Below are 19318 nucleotides of genomic sequence, written 5' to 3'. Positions count from 1 at the left end.
TGCTGTACCATCTGGTCGGGAAGATCTGAAATTAATCACAGTAAGTTAGAGAGATTACATAAGAAGGCAGCATACATGGTGTCTAATTTCTCTTGGGAAACTCCATCTGAACAAATTTTTAAAAATATTACCTTGGCCAAAAATACGCAACATCTTTGTTAGAGCATCTTGCTTAATCAAGTCCACCCCAGAGAAATGTTGATTTGAATCAATAGAGAAAAATCAGACAAGCACAATGCTGAAATTTTCATCAAAATCGGATGTAAAATAAGAAAGTTATGACATTTCAAAGTTTCGCTTATTTTCAACAAAATAGTTATATGAACGAGCCAGTTATATCCAAATGAGAGAGTTGATGATGTCACTCACTCGCTATTTCTTTTGTTTTTTATTGTTTGAATTAAACAATATTTCAATCTTTACGAATTTGACGATTAGGACCTCCTTGCCTGAAGCACAAAATGTTAAAATAATGGAATTCCATGTGTTCAGGGAGGAATGAAACTTCATTTCACATGACAATGACGAGAAAATAAAAATATTTCATATTTCGTATAATAAATTACAAAAGAAATAGTGAGTGAGTGATGTCATCAACTCTCTCATTTGGATGTAACTGGCTTGTTCATATAACTATTTTGTTGAAAGTAAGCGAAACTTTAAAATGCCATAACTTTCTTATTTTACATCCGATTTTGATGAAATTTTCAGTGTTATGTTTTTTGAATTTTTCTCTTTTTATTCAAATCAAGTTTTTGTTGGGGTGGACTTGTCCTTTAATGGTTCATAAATGTTTGCACGAAGCTGCTCCTCATGTGCTTAGTGATAATCCTCTCGAACAACTATGAGTATAAATAAGATGATAATCAGGGTGCCATATGCTCATGCAACCTTTTACCAGAAATCATTTTTTGTCACAGGCCCATTGCATTGGAATAAATTATCCGAACACCTCCGATTCATAGAAGACATTAAACAGTTTAAACGGAAAATGGCAAAATGGGAAAAAGCATACGATATGTAATAGGGACTAACGGTAATTATTCTTTCTCCTCATTTTGTACATATCTTTTTCATGTGTATATATTTTTCGTTTACTTTTAGGTAACATTTGTATATTATCATGTTTTATTTCTTCTGTTATTTTCCATAGTTAATTATGATTATTCATTATTTAATTTTTCAATATTAGCATTTATGCTCTATTATTTGTTTATATTTGAATGTGTCAACGTGTTTTATATTTGTGTTTGTTTACGAAGGGCCCCAACGAAAACCAGCTTGTTGGCGATTGGGCTATACCCTTCTTTTAAATATTTGAAATATATAGATAAATAAATAAGTAAATAAATTCCAAAATTACTGTTTTAGGTCCAATTCGAATGGAATAGGTTAGATAATTTGGTGGGCACAGCTTCCACCGCCAATTCACTTAAGAAATAATTCAATGAATTTGAAATGGTCTTGATTAATTCAGCAAATACGGGCATGATTGCATTTGACACGTTGTTGCAATGCTCTTAACATCAATTTAGTAAGGGTGTGTTAATACTTAATGCATGTGTGTTACATTTTGTGGTAGTCACTCAGGACCCAGTGGAAGACCCACCCTATTGTTTATAGTGCTACCCAGTTTAGGCCGTATTCGACACTAATTTGACACTAATCACGGGTCGTGTGGTCCAGTGGATAGAGCATTGGACTCATAATCGCAAGGTTGTGAGTTCGAATCCCAACCCTGCCATTGTCTCCACATTGAGAAAAAGGCCGAGAGTGATATCTGTCGTCTATCACGTCAGCCACTGTGACTGATTAACCTATAGACGTAAAATGTTTCATAGGTAATTGGTTATATACCAGTTTGTCGTTTACCAGCAAGATGCTGTCCTGCCGAGTTCCCACGGGAATGACCAAAAACAGAAACAGACTCTAATTGCGACTGGGATCAATGCAATATTAGTTACTATTTGCACCTTCAGGGATCGTTTTATCAACATTTGTGTCCGACATGTTGTCTGGGGCCCGTTGCAGAAAGAGTTGCAATCAATCGCAACTCTATAAAAATCATGCGCAACTTGATTTTCAACCAATCAACAGCGCGCGTTTAAGAGTTGCTATTGATTATTTGACTTGCGTTTAAACGCAACTGTTTCTGCAACGGGCCCCACTTCCATTGATTTTCATATTGGCTAGGAAGCAGTTTTACTATGGTAGCTGTCGGATGCAACTAAACTTGTCGGATAAAACACCAGAAAAGTTCTTTCATGAAGTACTCCCCGGTGGAAGCGCCGTGGCGAAGCGGTTCTGACTCTCGCCTTGTAATCAGGGGGTCATGTGTTCGAATCCCATGGTCTAGCGTCCTCTGGCAAGGCGTCAATCCACACTTTGCCACTCTCCACCCAGGTGTTAAATGGGTACCCGATAGGATGTGAAAGCCTATATAGTATGCCTAGCAATTGAGTCTTGGAACTCTTGTTGGAATGCTCCCCAGGGAGTGGAGAAGTTGCATACATTGTTTGTGGGCATGCAAGGATCCGATCATCGGGGTAATAATATATCTGTAAAGCACTTAGAGACGTCGTTCCGATGTGTAAAGTGCTATATAAATGCGATTATTATCATTATTATTATTATTTCTGATATGTACTAATAAGGATCATGAGGCCTTTGTGTCGTATTTGTATGTTTGTTGTAGATTTCTGCATGTGCATGTGTCCGAGGCAACGGCATCTAAAACTCTCTGATACCATATCTTGATGACAATGACAATGAATTCCTTCAAAGCTTCTCTGCAAATGAAATAATCAAAATGCCTACCTTGAATGTATTCCGCACTGACTTTTGGAAGTTCCGACACTTTCTCCCGCTCGAACCAGATTTGCCAGAATAATACTTGTTGATACCATTTATCTCTTATAACACCGGAAGCTTACGCATCCATCGAAACAATCGGTATTAAGCAATTTCCCTCTGCGAGAAATCTGGTCTTTCCATTGGCTCCATGCAGTCTTCATTATTGTGCGATCAAAATATATAGAGAGTATATGACTTTCATATATAGTTTCATTGATATTGATCCTTCAGGTTTATTTTATTTCATTTTAGGTGGGCGAATTAACTGTGTGATTGTTTTGCAGGTGACTTTGGGGACTGGTTTTGATCTGACTGATTCAATTGATTCGCAACGGAAGAAGCTTAGGAATTAGGTTAGATAAGCCATATCAAATTAATATAAATATATATATGAAACTGCTTTAAACAAAAACGACCACGAAAAATAAAAATGTGTGTACCTTAAAATTTAATACGGCATATCTAGTATGTGTCATTTATTAAAAAAAAAACAAGACTGCACTAGTGTTAATACTTGATCATGGCCCTGGGAAGCGGGGTTCTGAGTAAAGCACCCCCAAGATTTTTCTTGGGGATACTGCGTGTATTATTCTCCATAGTCATCACCCCTTGCAATTCTGTAGAGATGTTACCAAAATTACTTATATTTTGTATTGAAACCGTTTTTTTTTGGGGGGGTGCTTGTGAAATTTCTCTGGACCAAAAGCACTTTCATTTTGTAGTGATCACCCCCCCCCTTTTTTTTTCTTCTTCATTGCTTTGCTTGCCAAAGTTCTCGGGACAAAATGATCATTTTGTAGTGAACCCCCCCCCCCAGTAGTAGCGTACGTAGGATTTTCCACGGGGGGGGGCAAAATCGTCCGCAAAAAATAAGCCAAAAAACCCCAAGGTCTTCAACCACAAATAGGATTTCATGCCAGAAAAAAAATTGACAAGCAAAAACAAAAAAAAGGGGGTCTTCAACTTCTCGTCGGGGGGGGGGGGCGCAGGGATAGGGCCCTTGCATGGGTTGTGACTCGTCAGGGGGGCAGTCTGCCCCCTCCCCCCCCCCCGTAGGTACGCTAGTGCCCCCCTTTTTTTGCTTGTCAAATTTACATCAGCACCCCTAGTAAAAAAATGGTTCCTAGGGCCCTTTACATTTTACCTGAAGACAAGGCCATATCTTATAATTCGTTTTATTACTTGTCCAAGTTGAGCCTTGTCTCTTATTACTTCCTGGACTTCATTTTTACTTGTTCGTCTTCTCTCTTTCATTTTGCCTTGATCACTCTACATGTATAGGGTAGATTTTGCCCTATATAAGATATATTTTTTTTTGTTCCTGTTATTACTATGTTTATATTATTATTATTATCACTATCATTATTTTTAGTAGTAGTAGTAGTAGTAGTAGTAGTGTTATTATTATTATTATTATTATTATTATCGTCATCATCATTTTTATCATCATCATTATCATTATTAGTAGTAGTATTACTGTTGTTGTTGTTATTATTATTATTGTTATTATCATCGTCATCATCATCATTATTATCATTAATCCTTGACATGCTGGGGTAGCACTTCTAATTGTTTCGAAAATTTGATCGTTAGTACTGGCTTAATAAACGAATCAGTTCTAAATTGATTTGGATGATTTTCTTTGGCTGAAAAAATGTATGATGAGGCACAACTTTCACGTTTATTTTAGATTGTTTCTTTTTATTTGTTATATTATTTGACATTTGTATTACTTTGTTTATTGATTTTACTAACTACTCTGCCATGGTGATATGGCTGGAAGCGTTCCTCTGAATAATGGTGACGAGAATTTATCAATTGATATACATAATAAGGTAAATTTTCAATTCGTCTACTGCCAACTCGTCCACTCACCACATGATCTAAATTTCATTTAGTCTGATGCCATTCCATTCATCAACACTTCGTCTAACAACCATTTGGTCCATTTACCACTTGGTCCAATCACCACTTCGTCTAATCGCCAACTCGTTTACGACCATTCCGTCTCATAACCAGTTGGTCTGATATCCATTTCATTCATTTTGCACAATTTAACACTTAGTCGAATCAGACCAAATGGTATATGGACTAAATAGCCATCAGACCAACTGGTTATTAGACGGAATGGCATTAGACTAAATGAAAGTAGACCATGTGGTGAGTGGATGAACTGAAAGTAGACCAAATGATAGTAGACGAGTTGGAAATTAGACGAATTGGCATTAGACGAATTGGAAATAAGCCGATAATAAATCTATCACTGAGAGAAAACATTGACCTTATTGTTACTTTATCAACAGAAACAATTGAATCAATAAACTTAATTCAGTCACACCTCTATGACATGGCGATAATTATATTCAGATAATTGACCTCTAAAAATAATTTGATAGTTTCCACATCCTTTCAGTAAAAGTTGATTATTGATCATATAATTGAAACAGCTCATCAAAATGTGAAAAGTGCAATGAACAATAAAATATTGTTATTACATGCCAGGCACAGGAGTGCATTTGTGAGGGGGCGGAGTGAGAGGCTCTCATAGTCTATGCGAATCGGTTACAGATGGGGGGCTCTTGTCCACTCCCCCCCCCAAAAAAAAATCACGACCAAGGAAAAAAAGAGAAAAGGAAAGAAAGGGAAAGAGGGAAGGGTGATATGACATCATTTTTTAATACTATCAGTCAAAATCTACCACAAAATCGGATATTTGTAATAAAAATGCCGATAATTTTTGCTCACTCGCTTCGCTCGCTAGCATTTTTTTATTTTTATTTTACGAGATATGATAAAGCCCAATTTTGGGCTCATTCCCCCACTGATGCGAATAGATAACGATGGGGTTCATTTTGAATGGGTTGGATGGTATGTGTGCATTTCTGATAGTAGTAGCATACATATGACCCCGAATTTTTAAATGAGGAAGTCTGATATGCCCGATTGAGGTTCTAAAAAGATGCGAAATAGCAAGTTTTTACCTTTTATTAAAAAAAAATCTCATTGGATAGAATTTGATATAATGTTTATAAGATGGTATAATATTTCACCCTTTTCTTTTCTGTCACCCCCCCCCCCCCCCCCCCCCCTCTGTCCGCCAGTGTCTGGGAGGATCCCTAGCGTTTTGGGGTAGGGTTTGCCAGAATTGTAAACAGCGTTTAAAATCCTAACTTTTAATGCAACACGATTTCTTCTTTCTTTCCAAATTATATATTTAGCTTTTTAGTGGAAAAGTTCGTTCGTTTTTCAATAAATGTCATGGCCAAAAGGATAAAGGGTTATGAATGATAGTGTTTATTCAGACAATTCAAAATGACGTCTGGATCTAGTTTCGAGATGACAGCACAGACATCAAGTCATCGATGGGATTTGTGGTAAAGGGGGTGGTAGCGAGAACCGATCGATGCCTCAGTGGCAGTGGGGGGGGGGGGGTGGTGGCTGGCGGTGACGATGGCATCGAAATCGTGGCACGTGTGTGGTTTCAAAGGTTAATTAATCATCATAAACGAAGGATTAACATTTGCAGAAAATTTGACTATCAAAAATAAGAAAAGAATTGATTAAAGAAAGGAGGAAATTAATCACAGACAAATTAGAAATGGAAGAAAAGTATAGATGATATGGAAATAAATGAAATGAAAGATAAGAAATATATGTTAGTTGAAAAGCATAAAGATAAAATAAGATGAAAAGAAAATTTATTTTCAAAACACGTTTTTCTATTTGCAAATACTTCAGATAATCTTACTTCCTAATTATGGCCCTGGGAAGCGGGGTGCTGGGGTGAAGCACCCCCCCTCCCCCATTTCCTTGTGGTGCTACATGTATTATCCTCCAACGTATTAGAGATAGGCTTTAAGAATCATCTTTGGGTAGTCTTACCCACCCCCCCCCCAGCTATCAAATGACCTAGTGCTGAAAACCAGTAGTGGAAGCAATGGTCTAAGATGTACTAGGGGACCATTTTAAAAGGGCACTTTGACCAGCTGGCGAGGGGGGTCATCCTCCATCAGATTTTTGGAGTGATTTAATCTCTACCTCTTCCCGATCCTTCAAACCAAAAATATACCTCTTCCGTATCTCAAAAGATACCACGATTTCTGTAGACGATTTTTTTTCGAAAAAGGGCATAAAAGAAAAACGTTATGAAGGGACACTTTGAATAGATCGCAAGGGGTTTACTTTTGATTTTTTCTTTCTTCTTTTGTCGCTTTATTTCATGCTTCGCTTTTTTTTCTTTTCTTTCATTTTTTCTCTTTCTCTCTCTCCCCTTCTTTCTTTCTTCCTTTCTTTTTTTTCTTTCTTTATTTCTCTCTCTCTCTTTCTTCCTTCCTTCCTTGCTTCCTTTTATTCTTTCTTTCTTTCTTTCGTTTATTTCTTTTTATTTCTCCCCCTCTGGTTTCCAGATGAGGACGGCAGCTACCATGTAGTCTAGTATTTTGGATGGCATTTTGTAATTTAATAAAAGTTATTTTTAGCTCAAACAATCAACAGTAGACTAATGCCAATTGAAATGTACAATAAAAATCAGTTATTAACACAAAGAAATGAAATCTATTTTCATAAATTGTACTCACAAAAATTATTTGTCACATTTATTACACAAGATTTGACAATCAAAATTTCAAATGGCAAAATTATATTGTATGTACTGTAACTTTTTGAACAATATCAAGCTTGGGTGATGCTGCCATATTGTACTTGCTCTTCCTATTTTTCTAATTCAACGGTGTTAACTACTCAGTAGCAAGACTGGCAAGAGAAAGAAGCAGCAGGTTTATCCGACAAAATCGAAGGGCAAATTGACATTAGCAGTGTCCCGGGGCAACCATAATCGGGTCACCAGAGTTCTGTAAAAGTCAACACTTGGTGGCCCTGTTTGGCTACCAAAGTTTTGATGAATTGTAATGTTTTCTATTGTTTTTGAGCCACCAAATTTGCTTCGCGGGCCATCAAAAATATGAAATTGATGATTTTGTTGGATTGATCATGCCAACATGAAAAATAGTTAGTGTGGAGTCTTGCCTTATCACATTAAGGGTGTGTTTATGCTTCCATTGCGAGGACAGAATCAGCGATTTCAAACGTTGATTCAAAACGCCGATCGTAAACGTAGTTCTGGGAGTGCTGTTTATGCTTCACTTTTCAGAGCAAATCATGGTCTCCAGCTGGCTTCGCATCGTAAAGCGAGGTCAAATTGGGCGCGCCTTTTTTCGAAAGTTTTTTCTCCGATTGTTGTTATTACGTAGAGATAACATGGAGCAATACGACTGTATTTGCCCGCGGATTTTCATCTCACCGGAAGCATGTACCGAATGACGTCATTTAAACACGTTTACGATCGTGGTTCTGTTTATGCTTCTCCAGAAAGCCTGATTCTGGTCAAACGACGTTTACAAACGCACCTTTTTGTGAGTTTACGATCGGCGTTTTGAAACAGCGTTTAAATGAAAGTAAGCATGGACGCAACCGTGTTTTCGACTAACCACGTTTGGAAACGCTGATTCTGGCCTGAAAAATGGAAGCATAAACACGGCCTAAGTCCTTGCCAAATAGGAAATGATTTCATGACAAAGTGAGCCCAAAGTCTGTGGCCCGTTTTCTCAAAAGAGGTTTCAATTGTACAATAGTACAAAACCATGGAAATATGCAGATGTCATGTATTATCCCAATTCATTCAAGCATGACTGTAGTGCCCTTTGCCAAATATGTGCATTTATAAATGGATATGTATTAATGTGCGCAATGAAATAGCATAATAATATGCATATTCCATGGTTTTGTACCATGGTACAACTGAAACCTCTTGAGAATACGGACCTGTGAGAATGGTGGTATAATAGCTTTCATTTCATCAAAGACTACACCCCCTCAATAGTCATAAATGGGCAATCTCATTTTTTTTTATAAATCTACCTTTTTTGTAGAAACAGAAACCAATCGCCATTTTCCTCCATTTTTTACTTCACTTTGTAAACTGCCCAAGTCAAAATCATTTGAAAGCATAATAAGCAGAACTTAAAAAAAAAAACAGAGACAAATAATTTTAAGAAGGTCCTAACTATAGAGGGTAGGATATACATATTTATGGATTGCCCGTATGTAAATAGAAATGGGAAATTGCCAATTGATCTACTGCCAACTCATCCACATGGCACATGGTCAAACTTCATTTAATCTAATGCCATTCCGTCCATCAACAATCCATCTAACAACCGTTTGGTCCAAAAACAATTTGGTCCAATCATCACTTTGTCTAATCACCAGTTCGTCTATGACTATTTCATCTCATGACCAGTTGGTCTAATATCCATTTTCTTTTCATTCATATCCCCCAATTAACACTTGGTCCAAGCTTATGGACTAACTGAATATCTGAAGAAATGATGAATTGACGAAATGGCTACTAGACCATGTGGACAGTGGATGAACTGATGGTAGACCAAATGATAGTAGGCGAGTTGGTAATTGGATGAATTGGCATGAGACCAGTTGAAAATAAACCCTAAAGAAATTTGCCAGCTAAGATGTATCAAGCAACTGATCAGGTTATGCACGAGAATGGCAATGCTTGTTCCCAGTACAAACATACAAACGTAATTATTATTATTAATTATCAGAGCAACTTTTGTTCCAGTCACATGATCTCTCACGACTATAGTAGGCCATTGATAGGATGGTATTGACCAATCAGGTTAGAGTGCTATCAAAGTTCAAAGGTCATGACTGATCAGCCATGTTGGTTTTCTTCTGCTTGGTGTAAGACCTGACCTCTATGAGAAAAGCAGTAGAATGATGGTCTGTTGCACAACGTATCCATCGATCTGTGGAAGATAAGAGACAAAAATAGATGACATTACCATCTTGTTCTAATCATCTCACTGGAGTCATCATCATTGTCATAACTTTATCACATCTTTACTGCTATCATCATCATCACCACCACCACCACCTCCACCGCCATCATCACCAGTATCATCATCATTCATTCATTTCGATCATCAAATCGTTTGCAATGGACTGACTGACCAACAACTCACCAAACCGTATTAAGCCAATATGGTTACACTTCGTAATTCCAAAGGTTCTTTATTCCGAAGGTTCGTAATTCCGAAACACGTAAATTGCCTATACCTCGATGTTCGTTAATCCAAAAACGTAAAAGGTTTCGTTAATCCGAAGGCTCAAATCCGAAAACGAAATAAGGTTCGATTTTTTTTTAAACAGTAATATTGGAAATGCTGTTCATAAGTTAAGAGTGACTTTAAGAACGACTGGTGATCCTTTCTTATGGTAAATGGCATATTCATTGGCGATGGTTTAGTGCGTAAGAAAGGATCACCAATCAGTCGTAAAGTCGCTCTTAACTTACGAATAGCTTTATGAAACGGTCCCTGGTCTGAAAAGGCCCAGTTAAAATACCATTCATAATTTTACATTTTATTTCATACAAATCAAAAATCAATTGAAATGTCTTTTAAACTATATCATTTATATGAAAAAATAACTGTAGGGAAAGGCGGGGTACATGTAAGTTGAGTACAGGGGCAAGTTGAGCCACCAGCCCCAAGCCAATAATGAATGAGTCAGAGATTATGGTGGTGTTATGTATTGATGACCCATTACATAACCCTTAACCCCACCACATTGTTCCAACTTTGAAACAAACAGTTTGTATTGTAAACCATATCATGAAGGAACATTGGTTATTTCTTTCTCACCTTGATTCTAATTCCACCGTGGCTCGTATCTCCCTGAACTTTCCTGCTATGTTTATCACCCCGTAACACGTCACTAGTAAACTGACTACACACTGAACAAAGATCTGCAAGGAAAAGAGAAATAGTTACATTTTTTAGAAATATGTTATACATGTATAGCAGATTCTGCGATTTTTGAAAAACATTCTCTTGGAACCATAAAAATCTGTACGATTTAGACAAAAATCTGACTACATGAACAGTAAATTCTCCATTAAATCAATCACTTAAAACCATTGACATCTGCAGGCCTACTATTTTGTATATTCTGGGGGTGTTTCACAAAGATTTAAGTACGAACTAGAGTCGCACTTAAATGCCTAGTAGCATATTGTATAGGAGACATCACCTCATTGGTCAGATCATGCGCACGGGATGCGCATTACCGTGTTTCCATCAATAAGATTGCGCGTTGCATATCATGTGCACGTCGGCATTTAAAGTGCAACTATAAGTCATAATCTTTGTGAAACACCCTACTGGTCTGTAAAAGTGCGTTGACTTGAGTGATAATTTGTCTCACGAAAGGACGACTTATACAGACTCTCTTGTACCACTGAAGGTGACCACCAGTAATAAAATGATTGAAGCGCACATAACAGAAAATAGCATTTCCCTTAAAGGAGAATGTAACCATTGTAACAAGATAGCTTGTGTGAAAACAGAAAAATCAAAGAAACAGATCAACAAAAGTTTGAGAAAAATCTGACAAATAATGAGAAAGTTATGAGCATTTGAATATTGCGATCACTATTGCTATGGAGATAGCAAATTGGCAATGCGACAAAGATGTGTGATGTCACTGATGAACAACTCTCCCCATTACTTTAGTATATATTTCACTTGAATTGCCTTTTTTATCACATCTATCCATAGATAATGTGTTCTTTCTACATGAGGGCATGTAATACATATTTTTTAAGAATACATAATGGATAAAGAGTTTGTATCATCATAAGAAAAAGCAAAAAGAGACATTTTGAGAGTATTTTATAGTCCACCAAAGGGAAAGTTGTTCATCAGTGACATCACACATCCTTGTCGCATTGCCAATGGGAGGATCTCCATAGCATTAGTGATTGCAATATTCAAATGCTCATAACTTTTTCATTATTTGTCCGATTTTTCTCAAACTTTCTTTATTCTTATTCTTTGATTTTTCTGTTTCTGCACAAGCCTATTTGTTCCAAAGGTTTCATTCCCCTTTAACTTAGTGGCATATGTGTTTAGCACAGCAATGCAAAACCTGGGCCCGTCTTACAAAGAGTTGCGATTGATCGGATCAATCTATGAAAAGCCAGCAAAGTCAACATTATAAAATGCATGGTTGTTCAACAAAAAAATCTAGATATGAATGTATATCCATAAATTCATTGATTTCTTGACAATTTGGTGTGATCTCCTTTGTTTACAAAGGACATTGTGCAAATTTCCTGTCGAAAAAATTATGAATCTGATGGATTTCCATAGTTACGATTGATTGGATCAATCGTAACTCTTTGTAAGAAGGGCCCTGGAGGTGTTACATAAACAGTTAAGTGTCACATAGAGTTATGTTTAAATTCTGATGCACATGATCACTGTTTAATGTACAGACCACATGGGTAACCCTTAAAAGCCAAGGATTGCGATAGAGGCCAACCCTTCACTAATATATTTCTTAAATTCTTTCATATTTTTCTGATTGTACTAATTCTAAGAGTAATACAACTAACATAAGGGTGAGCTTTCCCATGAAAGTTTATTATAAATGTGGAAGATCACCCTGAGGAAAAAAAGTTGGATTAAATGAAAGCAGAAAAACAAAAGAATCATATTGGTGAAGATTTGGTGAAAATCCATCAATTTAAGGATTTTTTAAGTTTTCAAATTGTGACATTTGTGGCATCACATGTGAATAGCTCCCTCATGTGTCATGTGTTAGAAATTTCATATATACCATTTTCACAGAAAAATGAAAATGCATTGTACTAATGATTGCACTTGTTCAATCATCATATCTTCAGACACATAATTTGAGACCCGCTTGTGTACATGTTTGTAAAAGTATTAGTAAAACATTTTCAGTAAAGAAATTAAATAAATGAGAATGCAAGGAATCTATATTACATGCCTTATAAGGCAACTGCTTTCATATTTCTTTCAAAGCTGAAAGATAAAATAAATCTCTGATTCTTTGATGGATTTTCGTAAAAATTTATTCAACCAATGATTTTTATATATTTTCTGCTTTAATTTAAAAACGAGAGAGTCAAAAGGGGCCTAAGCTTTCGATCCTCGCAGAATCTTCTTCGGAGGCAAAATGACAAACATATAAGGTAGAACAACCATAATATAGACCACAGACATTCAACAGCAACACTGGAACAAGGAGACAAAAGGGGCATTAGTGAGAAGAGATGACCAATCAGGTTAATTAAAAAACATGTTATTGAAATGTGTTCAGGGTAAACTTTCCCTTTACATGACTACTCCATAATGTATATCATACTTACATCAGTTGGTAACCTGGTAAATTCTTGCTCTGTTAATCTTAGATACGATCGATCTGAGTGAATGAAAAATAAGAAATATTATAAGATAAGAATAATATGTTGGTACTACAAACAATTTCTTTTTTCTCTGCATTTTCATACACTTTAGTTCTCCTCCATAATGTAGCAAATCACATTTTTTTAATTGTTATTTAAATAGAAGGAAATGCTGGAAAAGATTAAATTATGCAAAGAGGGCGCTATTACAGTTAAGTCCCTGTGGATATTTGAGTGAAATATATGTAACCTTCCTCTTACAGTTTCATGAAAAAGTAGTTTATTTGATTTGACATAATTTTGATATTAACATGGTATAAATATTGAGGTAATTTTATTCCATATTATGTACTTTTTGGAGGGAAAAGGTTATGAGTTTCACATTAAAACAAATATATATATTTTCTTGGGGGGTTAAAACTTCATGTTTTGAAGAAATTGTACAGTTATATTGATTTGAGATAATTTTGATATGAATTTATATGCTATTATTTGTGTGTTTTTTTATGAGATACTTAGTTTGTGAATAACTTGTTTCGTGATATTTGGAAATGTAAAATCATATTAAGAGGAAGAAATAAAATATCATTTAAAACAAAAAAATATTTGAGTTGAAGATTGCTCAGTCAGGGTTTATGATTGAATGGGAGAGATCCATGCGGAAACTAAAATAATTTGCACTTACAACCACCAGTATGAGCCCTTTGTAGCAAAGTAATTTGCACTACAATAAATGTTATTTACGAAATTTGGTACTATTTCATTCAAGAATTCATGACATGTGTAAGGGTACATACCGAACCAACATTCGTTTGGGGTCAAAAGCTCCGCCCATTATGAGCTCGATAAATCACGCATTGGGCGTGGATTGGGAATGAACCTAGAAAATAATATTGGTTGGGGTCTTGAAGCAGGATGTTTAATGTTCGCATTTTCCATCTCTGATTGGCACATCTATCTCTCTATAGATATAAAACACATGGGATTTGTAACACACGTGGCTTTGCTGGTAGCGTGGCCGAGGCAAGAGTTCAGTTTAGTTTGAGATTTTGTTTGGTGTGTATGTTCTCACTGTAACCTCTTGCCTAGGTCCACCCAACCTTCAAGTGTGATGTTGGCTCTGTGATTTCAAGTTTTCAACGGATTTTGATTTAACTCTTTCCATGCTGAATTAATTTTGGAGTGATAATAATGACAATCGTTTCCATATTATTTTCTTTAATTCAAGATTTACATATTGCGCAATTGATACTTATTATCATTATATAGATGTTATTCAATAACTATTGCATTTTATCAGCTTATCTTATATGAAGTTAGGGGAGAAAACCAATTATTATGATTGTTGAATTTAATTGTACAAATGTGCAAGATTGCAACATCAGCGCGCAAAGAACTGAAGACATTTCAATGTATTTCATTCTCCACCTTCTCATTTTGTTGTATATTATGGTGAACAGAAAGAGAGTGCTACTGACTTTTAGTATTAGTTTAGCTGCATTTCCACTCAACTCTACTGTATCATTACACTAATAAGTTACTGCCATGAAGTTAGCTCAGGCCACTGCTGCATCAAACTTAAACTTAAGGTCAAGTCCACCCCAGAGAAATGTTGATTTGAATCAAAAGAGAAAAATTAAACAAGCATAAAGCTGAAAATTTCATCAAAATCGGATGTGAAAAAAGAACTTATGACATTTGAATTTGGCTTGTTTTTCACAAAACGGTTCATTTTTTGCCAATTTCCTCTGGGTCCTAAAGCCAGGTGAAAGTTTGTGTTTTCCCCATATTTTGAACTCTGTTAATATGAAAACGAAAAGTAGCTCGGACCCAATTTTTTGGGTACTTGTTTGTGGTTGACATGTTAGGTGCCCCAAGGAAAGCAACCTCTAGATCTATGCTTCATGAAGTTTTAAAATGGCAAAAAACACATTTTTGCCATTTAGATCTAGGCCACTTTTCCAAATTTCAGCAGGAAATCTGCCTTTTTAAAAATATGAATTGGCCGTATTTTGGCAACCCCTGGTTCCATTTTCTTGATCTTGGTGTCATTTTATTAGTGTTTCAGAGCTTATTCCAGTTAAATTATTTAACACTTCAATTTTGGGGGTGGCATCTTTATAAGTTATGCAGCAGCCTGCGTCGTGTGCATGACCCCAATTAATATTTCTAGATGATATAGGCCTAGGCCCTCTATTATTTTACCGGCGATTTCCTAATTAACTTAAGTGACCGAATACCGGGCACGTTCAGAGATGCCAAGTTCAAAGGCCAGCTATTCGTGAGATTTTCTGTGAATCTGAGTGAGATCACAGACATGGTGTACAATGTATATGGGGGATAGGCTATATGGGGATGAACAAGAGTCCAAAATGCTTGAGTCTCACGCATAATGCTAACCCAGACATCTGGGCACTCATTCAATGAACAAGGTTATGGGCACAAACTGGAACCTCAAAAAAACGAAAAGTTCTCTCCTACCCCTGTCTCGATCGGCCATGTTTGTTATGAATCGTAACAAAATGGCCGATCGAGACTGGGGTAAAGAGAACTTTTCGTTTTTTTCGTTTTATAGGGGTCGTGTGGTCCAGTGGATAGAGCATTGGACTCATAATCGCAAGGTTGTGAGTTCGAATCCCAACTCTGCCATTGTCTCCACTTTGATAAAAAGGCCCAAGAGTGATATCTGTCGTCTATTACGTCAGCCACTATGACTGATTAACCTAGATGTAAAATGTTTCCAAGGTAATTGGTTATATACCAGCTTGGCGTTTACCAGCAAAAAATGCTGTCCTGCCGAGTTCCTACGGGAGTTACCACAAACAGAAACAAACAAACAGAAACAGATGTCAGGAAACTGCCACTCATTAGACCTTCATCCATATAATTGTGGTAAGTGCTTGATTTCTGTTTTAACTATTTATTCAGAGAAGTATTTTGACCATACTTCACTCTAGTCAGGTGAGTATGGTCATACACGTAAGGTCCTGGGCTCCCTCCCGAGTAGCGGGCGGGAGTTCCCTGGGTTACACGCTACCCTACTAGAGTCTACAGTAGAGGCGCACGGCCAATATGGGAGACCTGCTTTGCAAAAGGACAAAAGAAACAACACCAACAAAAGCATTTTTTTCCATCCAAACTTTTGTCCCACTGAGGTCAGAAGCCCATTTGTTTCGTGTGTGGATGACAACAATAATCCTTATGAAAACAAAAGTAGATGGTGAATTTTCAAAGTATACGGTGATAAGGGGTAATATTTCATGAGGAATCTGCTTATCACATTTTTATCTGCCGCCAAGGTAATCCTTTTCAAGCAAATGTAAACAAAGAAAATTGGTCTCCCAAACTGGAGACTGTCTCTGAAATTGGATACCCAAATTCTTTATACAAGTCTTTGATATTGGAGATAATCTCTCTCATGGGAGACAGTCTCCAATATTATTGGCCGTGCACCTCTAGGCTCTACTCACTGGTCTAGATCTACTTTTCTTTTTTTTTCTCCCACTCAATATTTTTGCCCTCACTCCTCATTGAAGGATAATTAAAGGACAAGTCCACCCCAACAAAAACTTGATTTGAATAAAAAGAGAAAAATTCAACAAGTATGACACTGAAAATTTCATCAAAATCGGATGTAAAATATGAAAGTTATGACATTTTAAAGTTTCGCTTCATTTCACAAAAAAAGTGATACGAACGAGAAAGTAACATCAAAATGAGAGTCGATGATGCTGTCACTCACTATTTCTTTTGTTTTTTATTGTTTGAAATATGAAATATTTTGATTTTCTCGTCATTTTCATGTGAAATGAAGTTTCATTCCTCCCTGAACACGTGGAATTCCATTATTTTAACATTTCGTGCTTCAGGAAAGGAGGTCAAATCATCAAATTCGTAAAAATTGAAATATTGTATAATTCAAACAATAAAAACAAAAGAAATAGTGAGTGAGTGACATCATCGACTCTCTCATTTGGATGTAACTGGCTCGTTCATATAAATTATAACTATTTTTTTAAAAATAAGGACAACTTTGAAATGTCATAGCCTAGGCCCCACTCACACATTGTACGAGGTTAGTATGTACTAACCTCGTACAATAGACTGTGTTTGACCCTGGATTTCGAAGTAGTCGGCAAACATCGCTTCATTGCTGAAGTAATATTTGCCGAAGCTCCTTCTCGCTACGCACCGGGGCTCTTGCCGGTAAGTAGCAAGAGTTTTTTGAATATAAAATAATAATAAAATAATAATCCGATAAAAAAAAGCACATTTTGCTTACCTCGGCCTCGAAAGTGACTTCGCTTGTCTCTTCCACGGAAATACAAGGAAGCCCGTTGGTGGCGCTAATAATTTCACAACCTTGATTCAGCTCCTCGGTAATTTTATAACTGTATCTAAATTCTTTGAATGCGCAATCCTCATGATTAATTTACTAATTATGGGCACCAATTAATGAAATGCCTTCAAAAACATAATTAATGATTATTATTGGTGATAACACTCATTTGCATTAATTTAAAAAGATGACTGATAAAAAAAAAATGAAAATAATATACGTGCCTGGAAAGAAACCAGCAGTACAAGCTTTGACGAACGTCAATAATACGTATACGGTGTACCAAAGTCTATACAATGAAAAGATTGGACACTTCATGGACTTTGCGTAATGCCTTGCGTCGATATGCGTGTAAAATAGTGTAGGTGCCTATTCTTTCCCTTGTCGTGTCTTTGATATGAATATAAATCGCGCGCCCTCTTCAGGAGAAAATTGATATCAACGCTGACTGATTTCTATCTCCGTAAAATCTTCACTAAAGATCAAGAAAATATACATATTTTTAGAAAGAAACTTCAAGGAGAAGTCACGGAAGGATCTAAATGATTCGGTAAGTGTCATAGCAGGATGTGGAATGTTTATTTAAACAAAATATTTTATGTGGGCAAAAGCCCACTGTATTTTCGAAGTGTAGTGGTGTGTCGCGTGCGTATGACTGATAATCCTTCACTCGCGAGACGATATGAACCCATGGGTGCCTAGGCCCCTAACTTTCTTATTTTTAGAACATCCGATTTTGATGAAATTTTCAGCATTGTCCTTGTCTGATTTTTATCTATTGATTCAAACCAACATTTTTCTGAGGTGGACTTGACCTTTAAGAACAAGTGTTCTGAATCCCATCAGCTCAGGTAACTTGTGATGCAAGGCAATAACCAAACCCAAGGCAGAGCCGAAATGGAAAAACACCACCACCTCAAGACAAGGGCAAGGCGCCGAGCGGCGGCCTACGTAACTCCCACTTGAGCCCAGTCCCAGTTGCAGTCCCTGGCGTATGGTTAGCGGTGACCTGGCAAACAATTTTTCAATCCTCTTTGTTCGCATACCAATCAGGATAGTTTATAACACCTTTTTTACAACAGTAATACTTACGTTGTGCGGCTGAGTAGGATGCATGAGCAAGTCCAATGATGCCAAATAAAACGACAAAATGACTGGAACTAGCCATGATCGCTCATGTATTTTCGACACGGACAATTTGATTCAGGGCGGAAGTCTTCTCGACGTAGAGTTCAATTAGGTCATCGTCGCGTAGATCATAGAGATCTATCGCATCAGCCTTATAATGAATATTCATGAACAAAATAACTAAACTATTAAACTCAAGTGATCACCGGCGTGAGAAGTCCCCCCCCCCCCTCCCCTAAAAAAATGATGATAAAAATTCACATAAATAGAAAGTAAAATAAAGAGAATAACATAACCTAATATAATAGAAACTGCCCTGACTCCAAAACAGTGGCGTACAAAACAAAAAATCATGATCAAGAAGAAAAAAAAGAGAAGGGCAAAATATGATACTATTTTCTGAATATTATGTCAAATCTAGCACAAATATTGGATTTCATGTTGATTTTATTGTTTTTTTCTGTAAATTTTGCCCACTTTATCTCGCCCCTCAAATTTGTTTGCTCATTACTGACGCCACTGCCCCCATTTTTAGAATAACATTCGCCACCCAAATTCTGCTCTGATCGACTCAGGATACCCCAAATGACCCCCCCCCCCCCACATTTACTAAACAGCTAGGGCTTTAATTTAAGAAAACAAAACTGAACCTGCTCGTACGATCTCTCGTAATTTCAAATGCCCATTTCCTAAAGTTCTATATTTGA

General features: G+C 36.6%; 2 protein-coding genes across 2 annotated transcripts in view; both read right to left on the bottom strand.

Moving 5' to 3' along the window:
• LOC121428121 (mesenchyme-specific cell surface glycoprotein-like) overlaps nt 1-2899 on the bottom strand; it is a 19480-nt gene extending 16581 nt beyond the window's left edge. The window contains exon 1 of the mRNA XM_041624712.1: nt 2818-2899. The gene's annotated coding sequence lies outside the window, so the exon portion shown is untranslated. The remainder of the gene's footprint in view (nt 1-2817) is intronic.
• Nucleotides 2900-8304: 5405 nt separating this feature from the next.
• On the bottom strand, nt 8305-18726 carry LOC121427685 (ER membrane protein complex subunit 5-like). Its single transcript, XM_041624206.1, has 4 exons — nt 18576-18726; nt 13109-13161; nt 10575-10678; nt 8305-9677 (listed from the first exon to the last, which is right to left on the bottom strand). The coding sequence occupies exons 1-4, from the start codon at nt 18649-18651 to the stop codon at nt 9584-9586; spliced, it is 327 nt and encodes a 108-aa protein (XP_041480140.1). The 5' UTR covers nt 18652-18726; the 3' UTR covers nt 8305-9583.
• Nucleotides 18727-19318: the final 592 nt, after the last annotated feature.

The sequence above is a fragment of the Lytechinus variegatus genome, chromosome 14 (genome assembly GCF_018143015.1).
Source record: "Lytechinus variegatus isolate NC3 chromosome 14, Lvar_3.0, whole genome shotgun sequence".
NCBI classification, from domain to species: domain Eukaryota; kingdom Metazoa; phylum Echinodermata; class Echinoidea; order Temnopleuroida; family Toxopneustidae; genus Lytechinus; species Lytechinus variegatus.
The sequence above is the reverse complement of the archived record's forward strand: the minus strand, read 5'-3'. Positions and strand labels throughout refer to the sequence as shown.